The 22,777-nt window shown below is 40.0% G+C and overlaps 1 protein-coding gene and 1 long non-coding RNA gene across 5 annotated transcripts in view; one reads left to right on the top strand and one right to left on the bottom strand.

The window, feature by feature from the left end:
* The window catches only part of CUNH12orf56 (chromosome unknown C12orf56 homolog), a 60,018-nt gene that overhangs the window by 13,076 nt on the left and 24,165 nt on the right, over nucleotides 1-22,777 (bottom strand). Inside the window, exons 3-8 of the mRNA XM_036299816.1 lie at nucleotides 22,593-22,665; nucleotides 15,417-15,822; nucleotides 12,535-12,608; nucleotides 7,214-7,358; nucleotides 4,582-4,688; nucleotides 3,867-3,956 (exon numbers count right to left, since the gene is read on the bottom strand). Of these exons, the coding sequence (XP_036155709.1) occupies nucleotides 3,867-3,956; nucleotides 4,582-4,688; nucleotides 7,214-7,358; nucleotides 12,535-12,608; nucleotides 15,417-15,822; nucleotides 22,593-22,665 (895 nt within the window). The remainder of the gene's footprint in view (nucleotides 1-3,866; nucleotides 3,957-4,581; nucleotides 4,689-7,213; nucleotides 7,359-12,534; nucleotides 12,609-15,416; nucleotides 15,823-22,592; nucleotides 22,666-22,777) is intronic.
* The window catches only part of LOC118651065, an 88,485-nt gene that overhangs the window by 41,809 nt on the left and 23,899 nt on the right, over nucleotides 1-22,777 (top strand). For 2 of the 4 annotated variants that reach the window (XR_004966096.1, XR_004966093.1), the window contains exons 2-3: nucleotides 7,357-7,434; nucleotides 19,249-19,810. This is a non-coding gene — a long non-coding RNA (uncharacterized LOC118651065). The remainder of the gene's footprint in view (nucleotides 1-7,356; nucleotides 7,435-19,248; nucleotides 19,811-22,777) is intronic. The other 2 variants (XR_004966094.1, XR_004966095.1) reach the window with 2 other exon arrangements.

Genomic DNA, 22,777 nt, shown 5'->3' with positions numbered 1-22,777 from the left:
CCTGCAGAGACCTGATCTAATTAGGTGAACCCTTTCAAAAAGAGCTTAGCTCTTTCCTGGGCTCAGAGGTATTCTCCTGCCAAGAAGCAAGCCGTCACGAGGATGCGGAGGAAAAGGAACCCTCCTGCACGGCTGGTGGGAATGCAGACTGGTGCAGCCACTGTGGAGAACAGAATGGAGTTTCCTCAAAAAATTAAATATGGAACTCCCATTTGACCCAGTGATCCCACTTCTAGGAATATATCCTAAGAAACCAGAAACACCAATCAGAAAGGATATATGCACCCCTATGTTCATAGCAGCACAATTCACCATAGCTAAGATTTGGAAACAGTCTATAAGTGCCCATCAGCAGATGAGTGGGTTAAAAAACTGTGGTACATCTACACAATGAAATACTATGCTGCAGTAAAAAGGAAGGAACTCTTACCATTTCCAACAGCATGGATGGAGCTGGAGAGCATTATGCTAAGCGAAATAAACCAGTCAGAGGAAGGTAAATATCACATGATCTCATTCATTTGTGGAATATAATGAACAACATAAACTGATAAACAAAAACAGATCCAGAGACATTGAAGCATTGAACAGACTGTCCAACCTATGAGGGAAGGCAGGGGTAGGGAAAGCCGGGGGGGAAGGGGTGAGAGGGTAAGAGATCAACCAAAGGACTTCTATGCATGCATATGCACATAACCAATGGACACAGACAATAGGGGGGTGAGGGCGTGTGCTGAGGGGTGGGAGCAGCCAAGGAGAGGTCAATGGGGAAAAAAGAGACTTATGTAATACTTTAAACGATAAAGAATTTTTTTAAAAAAGAAAAAGGTTAAAAAAAAGAAAGAAGCAAGCCATCATGAGTTTATAGCTATAAGGAAATGTAATCTGCCAACAACCACCCACATGGTCTTAGAAGAGGACCCCAAGCTTCAGATGAGATTGCAACCCCTGCTGACACCTTGATTTCAGCCTTCTGAGACTCTGAGCAGAGGATCCAACTAAAATATGCCAAGATTTCCTGATCCACAAAACTGTGGGATAAAAAATTTACATTGTTTTAAGCCACTGAGTTTGTTACAGAGCAATAGAAGACTATTGATTTATACAGTTATATAAGACTAGAGGCCCGGTGCACAAAAATTTGTGCACTCGGGGGTTGGGGGTCCCTCAGCCCAGCCTGTGCCCTCTCGCACTCTGGGACCCCTCAGGGGATGACCACCTGCTGGCTTAGGCCCGCTCCCCGGGGGATTGGGCCTAAGATGGCAATCAGACATCCCTCTGGCATCCCGGAAGCCCTCAGGGGATGTGCACTTGCCAGCGGGGAGCAGGTCTAAACTGCAGTCGGACATCATTAGCGCTGCTGAGGAGGCAGGAGAGGCTCCCACCACCACCGCTGTACTGGCAGCCATCAGCCTGGCTTGGGGCTGAGCAGAGCTCCTCCCATGTGAGTGTGCCCTGACCACCAGAGGGCAGCTCCTGCATTGAGCGTCTGCCCCCTGGTGGTCAGTGTGTGTCATAACGATCAGTCATTCCCAGTCCTTCTGCTGTTAGGGTCACTTTGCATATTACCCTTTTACTATATAGGATAGAGGCCTGGTGCACGGGTGGGGGCCAGCTGGTTTGCCCTGAAGGGTGTCCCGGATCAGGGTGGGGGTCCCGCTGGGGTGCCTGGCCAGCCTGGATGAGGTGATGATGGCTGTTTGCAGCTGGTCACACCCCCTTCAGGGTGGGGGTCCCCACTGGGGTGCCTGGCCAGTCTTGGTGAGAGGCTGAGGGCCGTTTTCCGGCTGGTGGGTGACTGAAGCTCCCAACCTCTCCTTTTTCCTTTTTTTTTATTCTGGGATTTATTTACCTTCTATGGCTGTCACTGGAACTGAGAGCCGGCTTTAGCTCTGAGGCTCAGCTCCAGCTCTGAGACCTTGGCTGCTGAAAGCAGGTATCTGGGTTTGTTTGGGTTCTATAATTGAAACACTGTTGCAGCTCCAGCTCTGAGGCCCGGCTGACTGAAAGCAGGTTTCTGGGGTTTGTTTAGCTTCTGTAATTGCAACATTGTTTCTTAGAGTGCAGCTCAGAGGCCGGCAGCGGCAGGCGGGGAACCTTGGCTTCCTCCATCACTGGAGCAAGCAAGCCTCCTGTTCACTTCAGCTGCCTGGCTGCCGGCCGCCATCTTGGTTGGCAGTTAATTTGCATATCACCCTGATTAGCCAATGGGAAGTGTGTCAGAGGTATGGTTAATTATCATGTTTGTCTATTATTAGTCTATTATTAGATAGGATATTTACTCTGCTAGCAATGCTATGGGTAACATGACTTAACCCTATGCAGATCAATATTGGCTGAAAAGTTAGTATTACAGCCACACTCTATTATAGCAATATGTATTGAAGGACATGAAAAGCATTACACATATAAGGAAAGAAACTTGATGTAGCAGGGCTAATGTGCTCAAACCAAGTTAAGACTGAACAATTAAAATACAACACTTTATAGTATAAATTAGTAAGAGTGATTTTTTTTCCAACTTGAATAGAGAAAGATAGGGACCAAAAGGTGCACAAAAAGAGTAACATGAGTTAGCAATAATTTCAGTGTGGGAGAAAACAGGACTATTAGAAATGATCTTGAATTTCCACCTTGGAGATAGGGGAAATGGTGGTACTACCAGCTGCATAAAGAAGTATGCAGAGAAAAGAACAAGAGTATCTTTTCCTAGAAAAGCAGGGGTCAACAAACTAGCCTGTAGGCCAATGGTCCAGATGCTGTTTTTGTAAATAAAGTATTATTGGAACATATGGCCATTCATTTATGTATTATCTATGGCTGATTTTGTACTGCACTGACAGAGTTGAGTAATTGCAACAGAGATTATATGGCCTGAAAAGCCAAAAATGCTTCCTATAAAAAGTCCAAGCAGATAATATGCAAAACATGTAAACACATACCTTATTGGCAAAAAATATTGTCCCACTATTATACAGTCTTTCATTCTTCCTTTTAATTACATATGTCCCCAGTACCATCCAGGGTTTACTTAGGCACATAACCACACAACTATAGACACATTTTCCAGCCTCTCTTGAAGCTAATTATGACCACATGCCTGAAGTTCTCACCAGTAGAACATGAGCAGAAGTCTTATATGTCTTGCTTTAAAAAGAAATTTGCTTGCCCTCTACTCCTCTCACTGCTTCCCATAGGGTATAATGAAATCAAGAAGAAAAGCCAGTTTTAACCATAAATACAAAAGATAGCCTGATAAAAGATGGCAGAGTAACAAAAGGGAAGGGAACCAAGATCTCTGGCTGATCCTGTGTCGAGGAAAAGTTGACTATCTTGTCTGGACTGTTATGTGAGAAAGGTGTAAATTTCTTTCTTTGGGCCACATATTTTAGAGTATCTTTATTATAGCAGCTTATGCTATATGGTAATAAATCCTCCAACGTCATTCACTCCAAGGTCACATAATTATATATTAAATGAAGCTACCATAACTTCTGCCTTTGCAATGTAATTTTTCTGCTGTGTGGATATAAGGGTACTCGGGAAAATTCTAGTAGAAAAACCCCTGGCTTTTAATGTACTATGGGTCATTGGTCTTTTTCAAGCTCATCAGACAATGACAAAAGATAAAATTATGCTAAGAAAATTTTTGTGCCCTTAATAATACAGAGAGACAGAGAGAACTCAGCATGTGCCAATTAATCTGTTCATAGAACAGAGTGGAGGGACAAATATACTTAATATACTTAATATACTTACAAGGGGATGAAAAGAGAAGTTAGAGAGCTATGAGTTTTGGAAGACATTCAACAGAGTAGTTAATGGGTTGCAACTACAAGGTCCTAATAAATATTTTCAAACCTTACTTCTTAGCTGCCAATGTGTTCAGACGTGATGGCTCAGTTTCTGTTTCTCTGAACATCAGTCCCAGAGTCTGTATAATTCCAATGCATGCCCTAGAAAACAGAGAGAAAGAAAAAAAAAACATGGAAATGGCATGATTTCAATACAAATTCAAAATTCCACAAAGTCAGTAATCCTTAATAGAATTGCACTCAGGTACCTATGTGGAAAAAAGTACAGTACAGGAAGGAAATTCCGTATATCAAATTGCCAACACTAATTGAGTGCCTACTCTATGATTGCTACATAGTAAGCACCCAAAAATACTTGCTGAATGCATGAATAGCTGGATGTCAGGATTAAAAGTCATTTTCATATTTCTGTGTATTTTCTAAAGTTTTTATAATAATTATGCACTACTTTTTAAAAAAATAATTTAACTTTTTCAAGTAGGTAATATTAGGCTCAAAATTTCAAAGGTTAAAAAAAAATACATACAATAAAAAGTGTCTTTCCTCCAGAACACCCAATTTTCCCCCTTTAGGACAGCCAATAGTTTCTTGTGTAGTCTTTCTTTACAAATTAGCACAAAATGAATGCTATTTTATAAATTCTATGTGAAGCAAAACTTGCAGCACCATTAATCATTAAAACAGTATATATTTTGTCTAGTGCCTTCCATTTATCTTTAACACTCTAGGGAAAAATAATATGTGTGATTATCCAGTTAGTACTTACACCAGCTCATCAGCTCTTTGGCTTTTATTTTGAAGTGCATTCTTATCCCTAGATTCTGGTAAGTACTCTTGAAGTTTGTTCACTAAGAAATAGAAAAGGTCACTGGTCTGTGAAAGCAAGCAGGAAAGATGATGAAGTTAAGGTATCTATTGGTAAAACTCTCGATGCTTACATAATAATAAAAAGAAGAAATGATTTCTTCTTTGGCCAGGAAGTGATTTAAAATATCTCTCATTAATACTAGCATAACTTGCATTGAAAACATACTTTTACTTATAATCAGGAGACCATTGTCCTGGTGAACAGAGCAAGAGCTAAAGTCTAGAGAATGATGCTGGGAGAAGCCTTCTAGACTTGGTTTGACCATTAATATTGAAGAGTATCCAGAAATAAGTGATAATCTCAGGCAAGTCATTCAGTTACCTTGGAATACTATATTAACTGGGGGCCACTATAATTCCTGCCTTTCCAAAGTAATTTGGCCTTTGTGAATATATAATGAAATCAAGGCTAGATAAGCTCTCATTTAAAAATATTTACTGTTACAAAAACAAATGTAGAGCACTCCTATAGCTTATGAAGATGGAGCAGAATGATATTAATACTTCTGTTAATGCAGTGGAAATGTACATTGTCATTCCTGCCAAAATAAACACTGAAGTATGGTGGGGGAACCAATTTTTCTGTGTTCCTATCCAGTCTCATGAGATAAATCAAGCATGAAAATAAGCACTGGCCCATGAAATCAGGTAAGTTGGTACTAATGAGAAATATGACGTAATTGTTTCTCTTTTCTCTTCCTCTATTGTTCAATTTTTCCCCAGAACTTTTTTTTTTTAACTAGTGACAACTTAGATTCTTTGCTTAGACAGGGATATGTGTGCCCTTGTTTAGGTGATATGGCATGAGAAGAGGCTGAGGATGACAGGTGAAGAGAGGGAATAAAGAGGGAAGAGCAAGCTGGTCACCAGGCCCATCAGAAATGCTTGGGCTCACCCAGAGCCCTGATAGATTAGCCTAGTGTGGTAGTTTTACACACTGACTCTGGGGCCAGGTTCTTGAGTTCAAATCCCAGCTCTGCCACTGATGAGTTGGATGACATTTGGCAACTTTCAAATATACTCTGTGACTCAGTTTCTTCATCTCTACCATAGGCTTAATAATGTCCCCTCATTGAGTTGATGTTAGGATTAAGTAAGATAGTATTTATAAAGCCTGAATAGTAGCTAGCACATCATAAGTGCTTAATAAATATCTGTTGTTATTATCTCCCACTTGCTTACTGGTTCAGAAATTTTCACTCATAAAACATCTCCCACCTACCTGTAACAACATGAAAGAATCTAAAAAATACTATGCCAAAGAAGCCAGACACAAAACAGTACCTAGTGTACAATTCCATATAACTGGCATCCTAGGACAGGCAAAACTAACCTATAGTGACAGAAAACACAATAGTTGCCTGAGGCCAGGGTTGGGAAGAAGTGACTGCCGAAGGGCAAAAGGTAACCTATGAGGGTGATAAAAATGTTTTAAATCCTGAGTGGGATGGTCAACTGGGACAGTTGTTCACCCTACAGAGGGCAAACCAGAATAGCGATCATCCTACATGTGAAGCATTTAGGATCTAAGGCAGTGGTTCTCAACCTTCCTAATGCCGCGACCCTTTAATACAGTTCCTCATGTTGTGGTGACCCCCAACCATAAAATTATTTTCGTTGCTACTTCATAACTGTAATTTTGCCACTGTTATGAATTGTAATGTAAATATCTGATATGCAGGATGTATTTTCATTGTTACAAATTGAACATAATTAAAGCATAGTGATTAATCACAAAAACAATATGTAATTATATATGTGTTTTCCGATGGTCTTAGGCAACCCCTGTGAAAGGGTCGTTCGACCCCCAAAGGGGTCGCGACCCACAGGTTGGCGACCCACAGATGGAGAACCGCTGATCTAAGGAATGGCCAGGCCTGTCCTGTATGGTTGGGGAGGTTGTGCACATCACAACTGCTCAGTGAAATGGTGGCAACTATGGATGAGGCCACTGGCGAGAATGAGCCTCATTCGCACCAGCACCAACCAGCACTAATCAGGGCTTCTCAATACCTTCTCAGTACCTTTCACCTGAAGTTTCAGGTGAAAATGAAACTAAGGAAGTCTTACAGGGGAAGTCTGTAAACTTGCTGAATGAGAGCTAGGTTGTTTTGACTCAAAACATTCAAAAGTAATTTTTAAGTGTATTTTTATTGTAGGGAAACCTTCATGTAAAACTTCTTCAAATTTACTTTCTCATCTCACTGTCTCTACTCATACATCTCATAAGCCAGAAGCTTCCCCTTAGTTACTCTTTTCTTTGATTCTGTAAACCCAACCTATGCAAGCTACTGTCTTTTTGCTACCACTCTCCTCTCTTCCCATCTACCCCACCCCAACACACACATACATTAATTACATCACATTTCCAGTGTTAAGGCACAATTACATTAAATTTAGTCAAGATTGTAAAATACAGCATCAAAACACAAGGTGGCATTTTTTTATACAGCATTTTACTTGATCCTTGAATATACTGCGTTTGATAAACAGTTGAAACACATTTTAAAGGTTAAAATTAAAACACCTACTTTCCAGAAAAGCCTTTTCAGAATGTAGTTTTTCTGGGCTGCTACTTTAAGTTCCGTAATTAAACAAACTATCTTCCTCAAAGTATTGTCTTTAAGAAAAAGTTCAGATTTAAGTTGACTGAAGTGCTTGATTTTCTCCTCAGATCTACAGAAACACAAGAAAACTTCACATGTACAAAATGATAGGAGACAGCAGTTGAGGAATACCAATTAATTGACAGGTATGTAAAACTTTGTTACTAATGGAATTTCAATATAGTTATTTTTTCCTGTTTGGGATATTTTATTTTAATTTTTCAATTACAGTTGACATTTAATATTGTTTATATTACTTTCAAGTATACAGCACAGTGGTTGGACATTTATATAACTTACGAAGTGATCCCTCTGATAAGTCTAGTACCCACCTGGCACGACACATAGTTGTTGCAATATTATTGACTATTATTTTCCCTGTGCTGTACATTATATCCCTGTGGCTATTTTTTGTAACTACCAAGTTGAACTTCTTAATCCCTTCACCTTTTTCACACAGCCTCCTGACCACCCTCCCCATCTGGCACCATCAGTTTGTTCTCTGTATCTATGAGTCTACTTCTGTTCTGTTTATTTTGTTCTTTCGATTTTATATGTAAGTGATATCATAGAATATTTGTCTTTCTCGCCTGACTTATTTCATTTAGTATAATACCCTCTCAGTCCTTCACATTTTCCCACATGCAGTACTTTTCATGCACTAGTTCATTCAGTCCCAGTAAGGGGCTAAGCTGGGAATTACCGTTGCATTTATAGCATCTCAGAAAGGCTAAGTAACCTGTTCAAGCTCACACAACTAGTGATTCAGAAAAGCAGAGTGCAAAGTAATGATAGGATAGAGGTTTCTTGTCCTATGTAAGTTGGTAGAAACTTCTTAGAATTTCTGACTTGAATTAAAAATATTTTTACCACTTATGCCACAAACCTTGATATCAGCTATTTACATGGAATTTTGATTCTTGCCCACTACCTCTCACTCTATTTTTTTTTTTTAATCTAAGATGTTCTCCCCTATCCAATCACACACCTCTCTTATTAAGAGAAAATTTCAGACCTAGCCGGTTTGGCTCAGTGGATAGAGCGTTGGTCCACGAACTGAAGTGTCTGGGATTCGATTCCAGTCAAGTGCACATGCCTGACTGTGGGCTTGATCCCCAGTAGGAGGCAGCTGATCAATGATTCTCTCATCATTGATGTTCCTATCTCTCTCTTCCCCTCTCTTCTTCTCTGAAATCAATAAAAATAGATTTTTTAAAAAAAGAAAGAAAAATTCAAACTTCCAGCCCTGCCTGGTTTGGCTCAGTGGATAGAGCGTCATCCTGCAGACCAAAGGATCCCAGGTTCGATTCTGGTCAAGGAAACGTACCTTGGTTGCAGGCTTCTCCCCAGACCAGTTGTTGGGGCTTGTGCAGGAGGCAACCAACCAATGTTTCTACTCTCTTTCCCTCTCTCTTCCACTCTCCCTAAAAAAAAAAAAAAAAAAAAAAAATCAATAGAAACATATCCTTGGGTGAGGATTAACAAAACAAAAAAAAGGTTTTTTCACACTTCCTGAAAAAAGTTTATTTTCTAGTGGAGACATAGGAAGATAAATAATCATTAAAAATTCAGTGATAACCATGATAGAGGCAGAAGAATATGATTATAAGCATCGGGGGCAGCTCAGACAGGTTAATTGGAATCCTACATCTGCCCCTACTCAGCTAGGTAATAACCATAGACCAGTTACCTGGTCTGTCTGTGCCTCAATTTTCTCATCTATAAAATGAGGGTAATGATAGAACCTATCCCATTGTGCTGTTTTGATACTTTACCAATTGTGCTTAGCATACAGTGTTTAATAAATAGTATCTAAATAAAGTAGGAATGAGCTTTGAGATTTTACTTTCCTATATATCCACTTCTAGTTATTGCCACATTGCATTTAAAGAATAATGGTAAAATCCCTCTGTCCTCTGAGATACTCCAAAAACAGCAGAAATGTAGTTTTCACAAACAAATAAGCTTAGAAAAGCAAAATCTCAGAAAAAATACAGTATCAGCAGAATTATTTTGAAGTTGGTTTTTTAGTCTTTCCCAATAAGAGTTAGCAATTTGTGAAGATCCTTGGAAAAAACCATTTTTATCCTTTGGCACCTATGATAATAGATTGTTATACTAAACTATTTTTTTTCCCAAAAGACCAGAACAGATTTCATAAGAAAAAGCACAATAATCTCTTTATACTAAAAATCAATGTATATATAAATTAAGGTATCATATACTTTATAATTTCAAATTAGATTCAGTAATCTATATTTCTACAGAGAAGTTACATATAGTCACAGTTTCTTTGAACATTCAGAGAACTTTTGCCTTTATATGGATGACGAACCTCCTTTGACTAATTTAAATAAGAAAAAGTCAGTACCAGAAGACACCATTATTCAGTTGATGACTAAAGGGAAATTATAGTCATGTTAACAAATATTCTATATTTTCATCAGCTAGAAAACATAAATTTTCATCCAAATAATGTGGCAAAAAGAATTCTTGATCTAATGATAAACTCTATTTTATCTATATTTTTCATTTTTCCAGACATTTAATAAAAATAAAACCTTATAGCCCTAATGAGTTGCTCAGTGGTTAGACCTGCAGCCTGAAGGGTTGAGGGTTCAATTCTGGTCAAGGGCAGTCACCTCGGTTGCAGGCTGGATTCCCAGGCCTGGCCGGGGCACGTGCTGGAGGCAACCAATCGATGTGTCTCTCTCACATTGATGTTTCTCTCTCTGGCTCTCTCCCCCTCCCTCCCACCCTTTCTAAAAATCAATGGGAAAAATATCCTTGGGTGAGGATTAATAAAAATAAGTAAGTAAGTAAGTAAGTAAGTAAATAAATAAATAAATAAATAAAATCACTTATATTTGTATAATGTTTGACAGCTGGAAAAGGCTTTTCATACATTATTCCAGAAATACTGTTTACATGTTTACAATGGCCAGGTTACAGAACTCACATTTGTGACAGAGTTCTAATTTAAAAACCTAAAGAATATTTGTTTTCTTTAAACTGAAGGTGGCTTGCAGGCAAAGACCATTTCTTGTGTGTCTTGTGCATATACTATATCCCTGAAAGTGCATTTTAAATCACTGCATTTTAAATATGTTGCCATCAAGAATTAACTTTGTAAGAAATATACTTTTCTTGAGTCAAGATGGTGGCAGAACTCTCCCTCTTGCCTTCAGGGATACAAGCCACACATATACACAGCTAGAGCCTATTTTAATATGTAATTAGCTTAAAATCACTTTAAATAAACACCAAAATTAAAACTAATGCTCTTTTAGGCTAGCATATGAAAACATGTAGATATTCTCTAAGCTATCTCTATTACCATCTTTTTACAAAAGAAATCACAAACGTTGTTATTTAACTCCTATGTATAAAAATAAAACAAGCATTTTCTTACAATATCATGATTATCACACCCAACAAAATTATCAGTAATTCTTTGGTACTGTCAAATACCCAGTCTTGTATTAAAATGTCCTCTATTGCCTTAAAAATATTTTTTACGTTCTGTTTGTTAAACCTAAGATGTAAATAAGATACTTGTTGTATGTGCTTCTAATGGAGTTCAGTGCTTTTTTATTTCTGTGTGGAGGTGCTAAAATTTGTATATATTTATTGTGTTTCAACCACCTCATTCATTGTTTCTTCTGATACTGAAATTGTCCCATTTTGGCTATTAGGAGTACCTTCATGTGGGCTCGTGTGTTCTTTGCGGTCCTGTTACCCTTTGCATTCCGGCACAAGCTGTTTCAGACTCATGTTGTGTATTTCCTCCTCCAGACCTAGAATTAGTTATTCCTGTAAGGAACTTTGGTTCCTTCAGTGGGAAATGAATACGTACCTTTTAAAATTAACTTACTTTTAACTCATTTACATGACCTGCTAGTGAACATCATTATTGTAAACCTTTCATAACTTGCCCTTGACTTAAACTTAATATCAAAATCAACTTCTTAGCCTTGAACATAAAGCCCTTTATGATCTGGTCCCTGCCTCTATCTTATCTCATTCATTCATTCATTCATTCATTCATTCTCTGAAGGCTTATTGGCAGCCTCTATGTGCCAGTGATCAGGTCCCTGCCCTTAAAGAGCACACTGCATAGTAGGGCAGCACACAAACAGGCAGCCACAATACCAACTGGTAAGTGCTACATGAAATATCAGCACAGGATGTTATGGAGGGGCCCCTCTTTTTTTTTTTAATCCTCACCCGAAGATATTATTTCCATTGATTTTTAGAGAGAGTTGAAGGGAGGGAAGCAGGGAGGGAGGGAGGGAGAAACATTGTTGTGAGAGAGAGAAATTGATTGGTTGCCTCCCAAATGCACCACTGCAGACTGATGTTCTAACCGTTGAGAAAACTGGAGAGGGCTGGAAGGGCCCCTCTTAACTTAGTTTTGAGAAATTAATCTTAGAGAAAGGGATAGTAAGCTAAGACTTGATGAACTGAAGTTGTTCATGAAGGGGAAGAGGAGTAGAGAGTAGGCCATCATGTGAGGGCCCAGAGGTAAAATAAACGGAGCTTTCTGAGAGCTGTGAGTTTATTTGGTGAGGTGCTTCAGGCAGGGGTGGGGAGGACACAATAGTGGAGGATGAAAAAATGAAGGGAGACATGAGGAAGATCTGTGTAAGCTGTTAAAGATTTTAGAGCCTTCTCCTAAGGGCAATGGGGAGTCATTCAAGGGCTTTAAGGGAGGAGTCACATGATCAGATTTGTGCTTCTGAACGAGTCCTCTGTTGCACAGGCGAAGGTATAGAAAGGGCCAAGAGTGAAGGCAGAGGGCAGCTAGGAAAATATTAGGAGCCCAGGCTGGGCCCGAGGGTGTGACAGTGGAAAAAAGTGAATGTTACCCAGATATATCAAAGCACAATAAATCATATGGTGATTGGCACAATAAATCGTGGGTGATAGTGAAGGGAGGAGAGAAGGTAAAGGTGACATCCAGGACTCTGGTTTAAGTGATCTGGGGGTAATAACATCATACCCCGTGTTAAGAAACAAAAGAGGAAGGTTAGGTTCCAGAAGGAAGATGCTGAGCTCTGTTTTGAATATGCTGACTTTAAGGAACCTACAAGAAGTGATGTCCAGTGGGTCATAGTGTTTGCAGGCCTAAAATTCAGGACAGAGTTGAGGTAGAGGCTCATTGTGATGTCAGCAACATAGAGTTAGGAGAGGCATAAAGGAGAGAACACTCCTCCATGGAACTCTATTATATCACCACTCCTTACCTGTATGGCTTTTGACCTCCATTAGCAAGACTGAGCTCACTAACATATAGGGGATCTTGTAAAAGAGTGGCTTTCTGCAAGAGGAAAAAAGTGAAAATAGTTAGAACTTTTGTTTACTGAAAATCAATTCCCCCTACTTTTAGTCAGTATCATAGATCTTTAATACCTTCTACAGTACATGATTTATTTATATAATTTATTCTAGTGTTTGATAATACCGCAGGGAATTTTTTCCTTATATAAAATTTTAAAGTTTTAAATATAATTTTAGTTTGTTTATTATAAAATAAAATCACCTATCAAAATTAAACAGTACAGAAATGTATAAAGTAAAAGACAAAAGTTTTTAGTCTCTCCCTACTTCTTCTATCCTGCTACTCAAAGTACCTTGCTATTATCAGTTTGGTTTATATCCTTTTGGCATATAAAAGCATACTAGCCCTAGCTGGTTTTGCTCGCATCAGCCTGTGTACTAAAGGGTCCCGGGTTTGATTCTGGTCAAGGGCACATGCCGGGGTTGTGGGCTCGACCCCCAGTAGGGTGTGCAGGAGGTAGCCAATCAATGATTGTCTCTCACCATTGATGTTTCTATCTCTCTCTCTCTCCCTCTCCCTTCCTCTCTGAAATCAATAAAAATAATAATAGTAATTTTAAAAAAGCATACTAATTATAATGTATACATTTAAATATTAGGTGATATATTTTTATAATATATATTTAATATTAGCTAAATTATAGCACATATATTGATCTGGAGCTGTTTTTTCTACTTAATACATGGTGGACAGTTTTTCGTGTCTGTGTATATAGGTTTACTTCAATCTTTTAAATGATTTCCTAGTATTCCATAGTACCGTTATACAATAATTTAACTATTCTATTAATGAGGTTATGTTTTCCTCAAATCTTTAGTGTTATCATTTTCGATTCATTCTGGGTCCTCAAAACCAAAGGTCAGGTAGTGTTCAGCAAGTTTTATTTATGTTGAGGCTTAACAGACAGATTATTTCAGAAGAAATTTCTGAAATTTTGCTGATTTACTACTCCAAACAAGCGGAGTATGTGCTTGGTCAGCTCCCCAGGGATGTGGTTCAACTGCTGGCTGTGGCAGTAGCCAGAGTTCTCAGTCATCTTATGGGCAGCAGTCCTACCCTGGCTATGGTCAGCAGCCGGCTCCTAGCAGCACCTTGGGAAGTTACAGCCGCAGTTCTCAGAGCAGCAATTACAGGCAGCCCCAGAGTGGGACGATGGTCAGCAGTCAGGCTATGGTGGACAACAGCCTAGCTGTGGTGCACACCAAAACTCCTTTAATCCTCCTCAGGGCTATGGGCAGCAGAACCAGTACAAGAGAAGCAGTGGAGGTAAAGGGGGTAGTAGAGGTAACTGTCGCCAAGATCAGTCCCCCATGAGCGGTTGCAGCAGTGATGGTGGTTATCAAAATCAGGACCAGAGTGGTGGTGGCGGCAGTGCTACAGGAAAGACCAGCAGGACCATGGGGGACACGCTCACAGCAGTAGCAGCAGTTACAACTGCAGCAAGGTGGCTATGAACCCAGAGGTCATGGGGGTGGCCAGGGAGGCAGGGGTGGCATGGGTGGAAATAACCGTGGTGGCTTCAATAAATTTGGTGGGCCTCGGGACCAAGGATCACATCATGATTCTGAACAGGATAATTCAGACAACAGCAGCATCTCTGTGCAAGGCATGGGCAAGATTATAAATAAGAAAACAGGACAGCCATGACTAATCTGTACACAGACAGTGAAACGGGCAAGCTGAAGGGAGAGGCAATGGTATGACCCACTTTCTGCTAAGGCAGCAATAGACTGGTTTGATGGTAAAGAATTCTCTGGGAATCCTGTCAAGGTTTCATGTGCTACTTGGCGAGTAGATTTCAGTTGGGGTAGTGGCAGTGGTCATGGAGGGTGAGGAGGACCCATGGGCCATGGAGACTATGGAGGTAGTGGCGGTGGTGGGGCTGGACTCCCCAGTGGAGGTGGCGGTGGTAAAGGATAGCAGTGAGCTAGAGATGGAAGTGTCCTAATCCTACATGTGAGAGTCTGAACTCTTGGAGGAATGAATGCAACTGTGTAAGGCCCCTAAACTAGACGGCCCAGGACAGAAACCAGGATGCTCTCTGGTGGAGGTTGCTATGGAGATGGTCGCCATGGTGGCAGAGGAGGCTATGATTAGGGCAGCTATCTAGGCCGAGAAAGGGATCATGGGGGCTCACAGAGGTGGCCAGGGTGGTGGGGACCAAGATTACTTCAAGCAGGTTGGCCCTGGCAAGATGGACTCCAGGGGTGACCACAGATAGGATTGCAGAGATGCCATTTTCGCCTGTCTCCTGAGGTTCTGAAACAGGTTTTCTCCTGTACCCAGTGCGACTCTCATTATTGTATAACCTTCCAACTCCTGACCACACATGGGTTTTTTTGTGACAGACTATGTAATTATAGCCATATCTATGGTTCCCATTAAACACCATTGTTTTAGAGAAAGAAAGAAAGAAAGAGAGAGAGAGAGAGAGCAGAAGTGGTTGAAAAATCACCCCAGCTAAGTGCGAAAGACCACCCTGCTCACACACATCCCGAGATAAGACCTGTCTCCTTCACCATGATTCTCATGAGACTCTCTGATGACTCACTTATTTACCTGCCTCTATAAAACCCAGGTCTCTCTCCTTTTCTTTAGGACAGACGCTTCTCATTAATGAGCATTTCCCCTATTGCAATCGCTGAATAAATTCACTTCCTTAATTGTCCAGGGCATTTTGTCTTTCACAATATGATTAAATTCCAAGGTTAAATTTCCAAAATGGAGAGCTAGAGCAGCGTGTAAGAAACAATACTCAAGTCAAGGTTAACCTATGAGGACACTTACTATAATATAATTGTTCCATGAACTTTTTAAGTGCAGAAATATTAATGACGTTGTGGAAATAATGTACAAATGGAGTTCTGACTCTTTTTTCTCTAGGTTTGGGTTGCTTTGTAAAAGGGAGGCGGGGGAGGAATTTCCTAAGTAAAGCTCATTTCCGTTCCCATTGCATTTGAAAGGGATTTCACTTAGAGAGTCTTTGTGATCTGGAAGTCCCTCGGGTCCTTTTGTGTTTGTGGTGCAAGATGGCACGCTGACAGCCTGGCCAGTGGCTGCTGTAGACTGACAGCTCCTCCTGGAGGGCGTAGGTAGGGGTCGACCGGCACTTTGACCTTGAAGGGACAGCTTCTTGAGGTCTGAAGGACAGAGAGTTGAGTCCTTGGACAGTGGGCTGCTCTCTTGGTGGTACCTGTCAGGGAGAATTTAGTATTAAACATGATATTCAGAATTGAATAGTAAGGAACAAGGAGACACCAATGACCCAACTACAGTAGTTTAAGACTCTGAACGTGAATGTTTTCACATAAAAGGAATGCTTGCTAAGAGTTAAGGGGGTGACTTAATCTCACTTGCTTACACACTGACCCAGGGGAGATATAGCACAACTCTACAGTATACTTTTCTGCTTTCAGAAATAAAATTCTACCCAATGTCATTTAAAGAAACACTTTCTATATCTAAAGAATTGTGCCTGTCCTTCACAAAGTCCAATATTTCCATTGAAAGGACTTTTCATTCTACTTCTAAAACCTGATTTTTCTTTCACTCTGCATTTCTAATTGATCTGATAAAGAAAAAACCATTCATATGGAGTTATAGAGAGATTTTTAATGGTGTTTTGATTCATCTCTTGCTAATACTCTTCTGATATTAACAATAGCATCCCCAACACCTCAGTACTTTTTTCACAATCAATCCTTTACCTTCCCTGTTCTCTTCAGCTCACCGCGACCCATTTCTACTCTGCTGCCCAAAGAAGCAAGTAGTAGAGGCTTAGAAGTTGCAGAGTATGCTGAGATCTAAGTTCCCATCCTGGCTGTGCCACTCAGTGGGGCTGTGACTTTGGCTGACCTAAGCCTCAAGTCCCTAATTTTAAAATAGGAACCATAACAGTACCAATCTCACAGAGTTTCTATGGGAATGAAATAAGAAAATATACATGCTATGTGTCTGTAACACTGGAAACAGTAAGTGCTAGCAATTAATTTTATCCTATATTGTCTTAAATTGCTGGTTTGTCATTTTCTATTTAAGTGTCTTTGTCTCCCTTATAAAATTGTAACTGCTATATAAGTGGAAAGTCATTTAGCTTTTATTCGTTCCTAAATTAATTTTAAACAGGTATAAAATTCATTCATTATCTGTATAGTGCTATGAACTGTGCTGAGTTCCAACCATCTGCTCCCTCCCCCAATGACTTTGCATGTGTGCAGGTGCATACACACAGGCACACACACACACACACACACACACACACACACACATGTCACTCAAGTTCCATCCCCTTTAACAGCCATAATTATCTTACATTGTCCTATTTCTTCATAGGATTCTATTCTTTTCTTTTTTATATCTATTTTATTGATTTTTTACAGAGAGGAAGGGAGAGAGACAGAGAGTTAGAAACATCGATGAGAGAGAAACATCGATCAGCTGCCTCCTGCACATCTCCCACTGGGGAAGTGCCCGCAACCCAGGTACATGCCCTTGACCGGAATCGAACCCGGGACCCTTCAGTCCGCAAGCCGACGCTCTATCCACTGAGCCAAACCGGTTTTGCGATAGGATTCTATTATGTAACCATGTTATCAAACTGTCTAAGTACATAAGGTGCTCACACTAAGATTTTCAGTTAAAGAAATATGTGTCTAGCCCTGAAATGGATGTCGCATACTCCAGTCCTCTTTAAAGTGACAGCTTTTCTTTTTATTCGTACAGATAATATTTTCTAAAATTTTCTCCATGGAAATTGAAAGATCAGACAGAGGCCAAAAACCAGGACTATAGGCTTTATTAGAGGAGAAGGACCTGCCGGGCTGTCTCAAAAGGGGAGGACAGCAGCACGTGCAGGGGTGGGCACGCCTTTTGAGGGGCGGAATGGGAAGGGGTGGGGGGCTTAGTGTACTTGGCGCACACTGACTGGTGGCTTACTGCATTTTCCATATAGGACAAGGGCTTAGGGTATTTGGCAGGTGTGGATTGGTGGTCCAATGTATAGTCCATATAAGGTACCTGGTTAGTCACTCAGGTTTTTCCTGGCTGCAGGTTACGTTATACTCCGCCCAGTTGGGGGAAGGGAGGATCTATCAGAAATTGAAGAGAGTTAATTAACCAGTGCCTAGATTATGTTAGATGATGTTATGAAAATATGTTACAATGTTCATGTCAGGCACAACATATGTTTCATGTGAAAATTCAGCAACATGATTGCATGTAGTTACAGAAAGTCTCACTTAATCAACTGTTACTTACTCAGGTGTATGGAAAAAACCTACTGTTTTGGGGGATTTAAGAAGGGTTTCTAAAAAGGATTATGGTTTTGGCAGCATAAATGAAAATGCCATGGCCATTACTGCTTCACTAGTTAAACAAGCCAACTCATAAAACTAAACTGTATCCTTCATTTTAAATTCAATAACGCCCTTCATTACTAGTCTGATTAAAGAGCAGTTCAATACTAAGTAAGAGTTCTGGAACCTTGAATTTGCACTTTGCAACCTCCTATTTGTAAAACTAAGTTGCTAAAAGTCAAGTGTTTTTCTAATGAGCTGATTATGTATCTCCAGGGAGAAAACAGCCACAAAGGAAAAAAAGATGAGAGAAATGGGAAAGAGAACTCCAAATCAAAAATATGCACAAATCATTTCTCTCCTTTTCCCCTCTGCATCAAAGACAAATAAACTCTTTGAGACTGAAAATGTCAGGTTAAAAGTCACAGTCCAAAAAGCAACAGGCAGAATTGAACAGCTTCAGAAAAACCTGTTAGATGCGAGTTCAGTTCAGAATAAATTGTACCTATAGGCTGCCGTATTGATTCTATCAAGAAAAATGGCAAATTATAAAAAAATGATTATTTGATTTAAGAAACTCTTTAAAAGGATAAGAAAGTAGTTCAGTTAATATGAAAATGGAGAGTTTAGTTTTGTGGAGAGCTAAAAACCTATCAAGTTGAAATAGATAATTAGATTAAAATGTTAAAATATAAGAAAAAAATGTTGATGGATTAGAGATATATTATGGGTGTCGAACTCAGGAGTCTCAATAATCCAGGAGTAAACTACCTGGCCCAGGAATTCCCAAACCTTGGTAGCTAGCTAACAGGCGCATCTAGAGAGCTTCCAAAACCAGATTACTGAGTCCCATCCCTCAGTATTAGTGCCTAGGCTGGAGTTCAGGAGTCTGAACTCTCCATGAGCCCTAGAGAGATTCTGACGCAAGGCCATGCTTGAAAAAACCATGAATTTTTGCCGTTATTCCAGGTCAGCTTTATTCCCACACTCCAAATGGGTGTGGGTTGTCTCCTCACATGGCCTAACCAGCAGGCTGCTGAGAGCACAAACTAATCTCAAAGTAACAGCACGTTGGGAAGCAGCAACAGTGTCCCAGATTCCGGCTTATTTAAGCAAGTTCAAGCTGCATAGCCAATCTAACCTCAAACAGCAGGAGTGCTTGGAGAAATGAGCTCTCCTATTGAATTGACTCCCTAATCCTGTTTTGGATACTCAACTTTGTTAAGAAAGTTTTCTAAAAGTGTTTTGGTCTATCTTTTTGTAAAAGGCAGACTAGTAGGCATGATACATGACTCTTCGATAATTGGGGTCCTTCTGTGCTTCAGGGTTATCTTCATTATCACAGTCTGGAACTGGAGCTGGTGAGTTGAATTGGAACAGCAGGCTTCCAGAGACAGAGGCCAAGAAGAAGGGGCATTCATGCCCCTCACTCCCTAAGATCTCCAATAGCCTCCACCCCCTCTCCGAACAAGCCACCACAATAAATGCATGTGTACACTACGTAAAAACAATGCATCCGTGCCTACCAACGGAAAAAGAGCTTCAAGCCACTCCAAATAAACATACATTCCAAGTACATGAGACACCTGATTCCCCCTTTTGCTACCCTCTTTTATGGAATCTCTTCTATTGAGATTCTGGAACCATCACTGGCTCTAGGAAGGATCTGAGACAGGTCCAAATCCTTTTCCATATGTATTGGTATATGCTTAAAATTCTACTAGTTTTCTTCTACTTCAGGCCAAGATGGCTTAACAGGGACTAAATATACCTCCCACCGGAAACGACCAAAAACTAGGAAAATATAAGAAGAAAGAAAAAATCAGCTTTTAAGACACTGGACATCAGACAACATAAGAGGGAGAGCTCTGAGTAGTGGGAAACAAGGTGAGAACTAACATCTGCCCCATCATACTAACTTGAAAAAGTTTCCAGGCCATGGTGCAGCAAGGAGCAATAGTTACGGATTGTGGTCATGGTTTCACTGGTATATGTATAAGAAAGAAATGTATCCAATTGTGTACTTTAAATATTACAGCTTATTGTGTGTCAAAAAGCTTTTAAGCCCTGGCCGGAGAGCTCTGTTGGTTAGAGCATCCTCCTGATATGCCAAGGTTGTGGGTTCGATCCCCAGTCAGGGCACATACAAGAAGTAACCAATGAATTCATGAATGAGTGCAACAACAAATTGATGTTTCTCTCTCTCTCTCTCTCTCTCTCTCTCTCTCTCTCTCTCTCAAAAATCAATCAATAAAAAAATTAATCTGTTAAAACAAAATTCTACTAATAGAGCTTCCCTTGAGCTTCTGGCTTTGATGCCAATTAAAATGGAAATCCCAGGGAAGGGGGAACCAGTTTAAATGTGTAGTATTAAGTTATCACATTGTGGTGTCAATAAAAACCCAAGTACAGAATTGTATAGGGAGAACAAGGATGCGTACTAGGGATGGCTAGAAAGAGGAATTCACAGAGAAGGGAGATAGAGCACAGGATAGGAAATGCAAACAAACTTTGCAAGTGTGTTGTCAGCTAGAAACAACAGGGGTGGTTTTGCTGGAAAGTGTGGTGCTGTGTGTTAGTTGCCACAATGATGGGGAGTATTACTAGCATTTAGTGGGCAAGAGCCAGAGAAGGCAAGTCCTACACTGCGTGGGACTGTTCTGCACAACAAGGAAGAGTCCCACACAAAATGCCAATAGCACTCCACTGAGAAACCCTAGTGAAAAGAGTTTGGTTACACAGACTGTTGGTCCCTTCAGCAATACCAGCATTACAAAGAGGTCTTGGGGTGCACTCTGCTCTGTATGGCTTGTAGTGCGAAACAGAACACTTACTCATCAACCTTTCTTAGCCAGTAAGTTTTTCTGATGTTTCCACTTCAAATGTAATCAAAACCTCCAAAGACTTGAGAACCCTGACATGAATACAGAGACTGTTTTTAAAGCTAACTCCTTAAATCCTAAAAACCTGTAAGAAAATTACAGTTACTATAACCAACTTTCTCATCCAGAATAGTTGGTTGTACTAGTAAAGTTAAAATTGTGTAAAGCGAATTGGTGAGGTATTCCCAGTAGAAAAAAAGAATCTTCCTAAACCAATAATCAATTTTTGGTGAGAAAGGAAGTTATAATAATGAAATTTAGATTCAGAAGAGACCTTGCAGGTCATCTTGATAAAACAGCAAGAGAAGGTGAGGGCGAGAAACAGTGCAGTGGGCCAGGGCCCTTCTCGGCAGCCTAGGTTACTGCACAGTGTGGTATACCACAGGTGTGTGAATACTCCCCCCCCCCCCCCCCCCCCCCCCCCCCGCCGGGAGCTCACTTTTTCTTTGCAGCGTTTTGCATTGTTTTCCTATCCTGTCTTTCAAGGCCTCAACCCCCATTAATTTTCCACATGCCTATGTATCTCTTGACTCACAGCTGTTAGAATGCTATGCTCCCCTCCTCCTCCTAATGTCTAGATACTGACTGTGTAACAGCATCACACTTTGAGTTATGAAGCTTAGGAAGCTCCTTTCTGCATTTATACCCGGACTTCTTTCCCACTGTGCAGACTGAAATTTCAGTGCCAGATGAACTTCTCCGCCAGAGGCCCTCACGCTTAACCTGTGCAAACCAGTACAGGGCTTGATCCCCCCTGACATCCTTATTTCTCTGGAAGGCATCACCTTGCACTCACCCCAGCTTGAAACCACAGTGGCTTATCTCTCCATCTCTCTTATGTTCCTTAAATCAACTGACAGTTGTAGTTTTTACTTCCCCAATTTCTCTCATCCATCCCTTTTTCTTTATTCCCACTACCACTAGCCCAATTCAGATTCTAATTGCTTCCCACCAACCTTTGGTCTCTCCCTATTTCAGTCCATTTTCAGCACAACTGTCAGGTTATTTTCTGTAAGAGTGATTTTTATCACATTCTCTGGCTCAAAACTTTCAATAGTTTTCTCATGTCCTATGAAACAACATGTAAAATTTTCCCCTGGATTTGTAAGACCCTCCAAAATATGGGCCCAATTTTACTTTTTAACTTTATATTTAATAATCTTGGTGTATTTTTTAAATTGCACTAGGCTGCATACCTTTCCTAATACATATTCAATTTTTCCCTGCCTCAATCTTAGCTTCTGCTATTCTCTTCAACTGCAATAACTTCACCGCCATTTTCAATATCCTTCACCAACTGTCGTCTGGCATCTTGATTCTCCCCAGAACTGAACATAGTCCTTCCCATCTTTAAATCTCTTTGGAAATTTGCTCAAACTCATTGATGACATGTAGCAGGTACCCATTGTATTATCTTTATTTATGCAAATATCATGTATCCCGGTTAGAATCAGCTTCTCAAAGACAGGAACTATGCTTTACTCTGTATTCACCACACAGAACCAGCACTCAATAAATGTTTTTTTTAATTGTAATCAATTATTTATTTTTTGGCATTTATATAATCTGTTGAAATGAGAAAAATTATACTTTACTATTTAACTAACCGGATTTGAATTTAAAGCAAGTTCTCTCAAAATACCTTCTTCATTATTACATATGTGAGATAAACAGAACTCCAAAGTCATTAGTAGAGGAAAAGCATTAAAAAAAAAAAAAAAAAAAATTGTAATAGAAAATAAGTTTTGGTTAGCAAGTTAAAAACATACTCCAAACAACAATCTCACCCGACAGAGGATTCATCCAGACTTTTAGGCTCTTTGCCTCTCCATAAGACAGGGCCATTATTCTCTTCCTTGACTAAAAATAAAGAAAAGTTATTTGGTAATTAATTACATTATTTGATTTAGTTTATGAAGAAGATGTAGTCACTGATTCTATGAGTGCTCATAAATTCTCACACAAACTTACA

This window comes from Myotis myotis, unplaced genomic scaffold (assembly GCF_014108235.1).
Source record: "Myotis myotis isolate mMyoMyo1 unplaced genomic scaffold, mMyoMyo1.p scaffold_m19_p_3, whole genome shotgun sequence".
NCBI classification, from domain to species: domain Eukaryota; kingdom Metazoa; phylum Chordata; class Mammalia; order Chiroptera; family Vespertilionidae; genus Myotis; species Myotis myotis.
This window is presented reverse-complemented; position numbering and strand designations above follow the sequence as displayed.